General features: G+C 33.2%; 1 protein-coding gene across 1 annotated transcript; it reads left to right on the top strand.

The window, feature by feature from the left end:
- Window positions 1–475: 475 nt before the first annotated feature.
- Window positions 476–5,277, top strand: LOC130982016 (E3 ubiquitin-protein ligase SIS3). Its single transcript, XM_057905832.1, has 10 exons — window positions 476–768; window positions 854–892; window positions 1,199–1,265; window positions 1,370–1,443; window positions 2,339–2,477; window positions 2,565–2,657; window positions 2,833–2,898; window positions 3,561–3,680; window positions 4,007–4,120; window positions 4,427–5,277. The coding sequence occupies exons 1-10, from the start codon at window positions 740–742 to the stop codon at window positions 4,775–4,777; spliced, it is 1,092 nt and encodes a 363-aa protein (XP_057761815.1). The 5' UTR covers window positions 476–739; the 3' UTR covers window positions 4,778–5,277.
- Window positions 5,278–5,479: the final 202 nt, after the last annotated feature.

The raw sequence follows: 5,479 nt of genomic DNA, 5'->3' as shown, positions 1-5,479 counted from the left end.
AATGTGAAAAACAACTTAGCCCGAAACTTCCTCCCTGTTAACTGCAACTGCTATGAGCCTACAGAGAGATTCGGATTCGCAAACGAAGAAATTATGTCATTTAAGTTATAATTTATTAATTTTTATTTTATTTTTTATTTTTTATTTTTTGATTTTTTTATTGAAAATAGAAAAATTCGAATTCGCAACCTTTTAAATAAGTATAAAGAGACTATGTCATTTGAATTATAACTTATTAGGTTTTTTTGTATTATTATTATTTAGTAAATATAAAATAAAATTGATTTATTTATTTGTCTTATCAATTTAAAATTATTTTTTTAATAATAAAATATTATTTTTAAAAATCAAATCAATCCAAATTACAATAAATTATATATTTTAGATCGGATTATTTTTTAAAACCGATTTAAAATGCACTGCAAGTACTCCTAGAACTATCATTCCACCCAAAAAATAACAAAACAAAAAATAAGTGTTAAGTGTTAAGGTAAATTACTGAATTACTGAATTAGCTCAGACCGAGTTCCTTACAGAGGAAACTGAAAATCAAAGCTAAGCTGGAGTTGAGGTCCCTCTCCATTTCAGTGCTGATTCATTGTTCTTCTCACTTCCACAAACAATTCACCCCCCTCTCTTGCATTCATGCATTTCCCACTCTTCCATAACCGCCATCCTTCAACACGACACCGTTTCAATCTAGGGTTTTCCTGAACCCCCTTTTTCCCCTCCCTTCGCAATGGCCGTTAGGGGCGTCAATTTCCAGTGGTTCGTCTCAATCCTTCTTTCTTCATTCTCCTGTCTCTTACTTAAACCCACAATTTTCATATGCAACTCACTCTCTTCTTTGCAGGTACGATGGGTTCTTCCTATCCATGCTCGCCACCAGCGTGTATCCTTTCAAAAACTCGAATCATTATGCTGATTTCCAGTGATTAATCTTTGATTGATTGGTTCCACATTCATAATTGACGAGGAAAAAAAATTAGAGAAAATTGAGCTAGAAGAGTTTTATCAGTCAAACCAGATTGATTAGGTGCAAATGTCCAATGGATATGCATATTAGATTCTGATGAATTATTTAGTAAAAAAAAAATGCTATAAGGAAAAAATAAAGAATATAAAAGATCTTATGTTTCTGCAACGAATGGTTACTGTGCAAGTGTATTTGTATTCTTTGACCATTTTTGACTTGTAGAGTTGTTGTGGCAATCAGTTGGAAGCGCTACCAATCTTGTAGCTACCCTTTGCATCTATGGATTATGGTGGGTTCCTTATATTAATAGTGCTGGAATTTTACTTCTCTGATAAGAGAAGTTGTCGAGTGATTTATGCTTATTTGCTCTTTTGGTTTCTTTGAATGGTTCAGATTGATTACACTGCTGTGTTTACTTTCCGGCTTTTGATGTTTGTTGACAATGGACTTGCTTCTGGAATGGGTTTGTAAGGCCTCCCAAACTCTCAACTTTTGATGTTATTGTTTTTTAGAATTCTCCTTCCAATTTGAATAAAGAGAATTTGCATTGGCTGATCCCTTGGTGAAATTAAAGTAGGATGAATTGCTGTGTACTTCTCTAGTTGGAAATACTTGCCTTATCTGGAGAATTTGTTTTTCCACAACTAATTGTCCATTCAGACAATTTAGATATTAGTAATTAGTTTCTTTTCTTTTTAATTATACCCCTATTATTAAACACAAGGTAGAGTAGTGGGAAGAAATAAATTTAGAAGAGGAGTTTAGTCATAAAGTTAATTTCGTGTAAATATACCTTAGTTACTCCATAGTTGATGTTTGTTAAGTCATTCCTCAATCCATTTCATCAACTAAAGCTGGATATTTATACTCCAGTCTGAGGTAGTCCTCATCTTGGAATGACTGAAATCCTGCATTTTATAACTATGGATCATGTACAGACAATAATATTGGTACCAATAAATATCATGTTGGTGGAATCAATCTACATGGAATTGATTTAACTATTTCTAGTATAGATTACAATTAGTTTTGAAATTAAAGTTGTGGGCAGCATATTCATTTTTATACCAACAAAGAACAGCAATTCTTTGCCTGGATGTATGACTTAGGTAATACTGTTACTATTGTGCAGAAGGCAGGATAATTTCTTGAAATTTTGTGGTTCTTAACTTCTTTTATCCTGTGGTTTTACAGAAAAGGTCATCTTCATATCTGAAATTGTGGACAATGAATTTTCTGGGTCCATATCACTAAATTTTACGTTACTACAATCACTGAAATGCAGTAGTACCCTAATGTTTTGATATGTTAATTCCCAGTGCTAATTCACTTGCTCTTTTATTTCACCCATCTTTGTTTTAGAGATTTTGGGTGGCAGCAGAGATATGCTCGTTTCTGTGGAAGAGTGGTTGTTCTTTCAATCCTTGCATTGCTTCTCTATCCATTTCTTTGGGTTTGGACTATAATTGGTTCTCTGTGGTTCATCAGTTCCAAGACTTGTGTATGTGCTTGCTTTCATTTAATCCTCACTCCTCAATGATACTTTATAAACAAGTGTATGATGCATGATGCAACTAATTACCTGCAGTTGAATGGAGATGGTAAAAAATATGGCTTTCTCATCTGGTTACTTTTTAGCTACTGTGGACTCATTTGTATTGCTTGCATGTCAATGGGGAAGGTTAGTACTACATTGTTTTTACCCATTTTTCTGTGACTTGTTTCCACTTTCTATTATCAAAGTTCCTTTTTCCTCTGCATGTTGTGCTGTTCTTGTTTCTGCAACACAGAATACTGTTAATTTTTTCTTAGGTCTTTGTGTCTGTTCTCATTTTTGAATGTTGAATGCTTGGTAGTGGTTGACGCGAAGACAAGCACATCTATTACGTGCCCAACAGGGTATTCCTATATCTGAATATGGGGTAAGTGCTATCTTTAATGTGGACCATGTTATTCAATACTTATTTGGTATTATTATCCTGTTATATTTGGCTTCATAGGGATATTTCTCAATGGCATCTGGAATGATGTGGAAAGAAATCCTCTTCCTACTGCCTTCCCCACCTTGCTGACAAAATTGGACCATAAAAGATTCTCTTATATTCATATTTATCGACTAATATTTGTTGATTTCAGTAATAATTGATGGGATGGCTCGTTGGGGATACCATGTATAAATTGTAATCCTACAATTCTCCTTGTCCAAATTATATTATGATGAGTTTGTTTCTGATGCTTTGATGTCATTTTTTCTTTTACATTAAATTATGATTCTCATTATACAAATTATATTAAATTATATTTTTTAAATATTAAATTGATCAATTTTGATTTAAACGGTTTGACCATTGACCCACCGGGCCATCGGTTGAATCACTGACTTAGTTACCAAATCGATTTTGATATCTATTGGTAGAAGATCCAATAAAGGCAGTACAAAAGACTGGAGGCAAAACCACATACAGATTATATGTTAATGATGTTAGTGGTTTGACGTTTGATAAAAAATAGTTGAATATGAATACCTATTTGGTTCTCTGTAGTTTGACAGTGTTGATAAAAATAGCTATTTTCCTTTTGTTAGGTTCTAGTTGAAATGATCCGAGTGCCTGATTGGGCATTTGAAGCTGCAGGTCAAGAATCAAGGGGCATGAACCAAGATGCTGCTGCATATCATCCTGGACTTTACCTAACTCCAGCTCAGGTTATTCTATTCTTTTGCAAGCAGATAGCAGAGTAAACGTTATTTCATATGTGATAATTAAAAATATATTGTTTGGCTTCTGTCATGACGCATGAAACTATTTGTATCAGTATCTTGTGTTTTGGACGGTATATTGATTATGTTTATATGAGAAATATATTGTATTTTTATATTTCTGATTTAATTTCCTTTTTTATTTTATTAATTAAAAAATAAGAAAAATGTGCAGTTTCATATATAACATCTTATTTAAATATCTTATATATGTTTATATCTCTCTACCATAGTTTACTAATAGTTGACTTTCGTGTCTGAGTTGAATGTAGCGAGAAGCAGTCAAAGCTTTAATTCAGGAACTCCCAAGGTTCAGCCTAAAGGCTGTTCCAACTGACTGCAGTGAATGCCTCATCTGCTTAGAAGAGTTCCGTGAAGGCAATGAGGTATATAATAGATCAGGCCTTATGCTGTGTGCTTGAAAAGCATGCTTTTAACTTACTACTTGAATGATTGATAAAACTTCTCATCCCATCTGAATATATGGGACTCTATTTAGCGATAATAACAAAATATTGTTCTAAAATAATACATGTTCCATCAATCACATTACGTTAAATGATTTATGTGTATACTCTTTCTTCTGCTGTGTCTATCTTCACAAATTACTGCAGCTCTATACTTCAACGAAGTTCTGATGCAGTATATGTCATTAAGAGCAATTGAAAACTGTTTTCTTACCTAATGTGCAGGTTCGTGGTCTTCCTTGCGCTCACAATTTTCATGTTGAATGCATCGACGAATGGCTTCAGCTGAATGTGAAATGTCCTCAGTGTCGTTGCTCGGTTTTTCCAAATCTTGATCTTAGTGCTCTGTCCAATATTCGTTCCGAATATCAGCAGTCTTCTGAGAGTAGTGTTGGAACATCAACCAGATATGTGCAACTGCAACCTTCTAGCCAGAGTTACCTGTTGAGATTACAAGGACTTGTCCACCCAGTGCATGCTGAAATTACAGGGCCAAATGGGGAGACAGACAACGCGTTAGAAAATGCCGAAAATGGTGTTGTACCTGGTACAACAAGAAATGTGTCTAACTTGTGACCAGGGCTCTGTTGAAATAAATGCATTACTGTTACTCTTTACAGAAAATTATACTTCTTTTTGAACTTTTATATTTCTAACCCATTCTAAGGAAGTTGAAGGACAGATATCCGTATCCAGCGATTGGCTGAAGCTTTTGGAATTGTCTACTAGAAATTTCCTGTTTTTGATCCATGAAGAAATGGATCAGTTTCCTTTTTCTGAGGAATGTTGCAGAAATAACACTTGATAGATGAAAGTACACCTTTTTCGCTTAGGAAAAAAATAGGGTTGGACCTGCAGATGTGTGTATAGTGATCTAATAATTGTAAGAGTTGAAAATTCTCAAAGTTGTATGTTGCAGTTTATTTTTTCTATTTTCGAAACTATAAACCTTTGTTCCTTCTTACCTAGGGTAAGATCACTTTCCATTGTTTTGTATTTTTTTTTTTAGCAATGGAAATTGATAGAAATAGAGAAGAAATGCTCCAATCTAATCAGTCAAAATTGATTGTTGTTTATCCAATGCATGTTAAGATCCACTGTCCACCATAATTATCAAAATCGAATTGACAATCACACCTAGGATTCAGTCATAATTAAATAAATTTATTAAATTATAAAAAGGAATTTTAAGTGTTTTTGATATTTTGGTATTCTAGTTATTTTAATAGTTGATTTTAATTATATATATATATATATATATATATATATATATATATA

Source organism: Arachis stenosperma, chromosome 5 (genome assembly GCF_014773155.1).
Source record: "Arachis stenosperma cultivar V10309 chromosome 5, arast.V10309.gnm1.PFL2, whole genome shotgun sequence".
NCBI classification, from domain to species: domain Eukaryota; kingdom Viridiplantae; phylum Streptophyta; class Magnoliopsida; order Fabales; family Fabaceae; genus Arachis; species Arachis stenosperma.
Note: the sequence above shows the minus strand (reverse complement) of the source record. Positions and strands in the feature narration are given on the sequence as shown.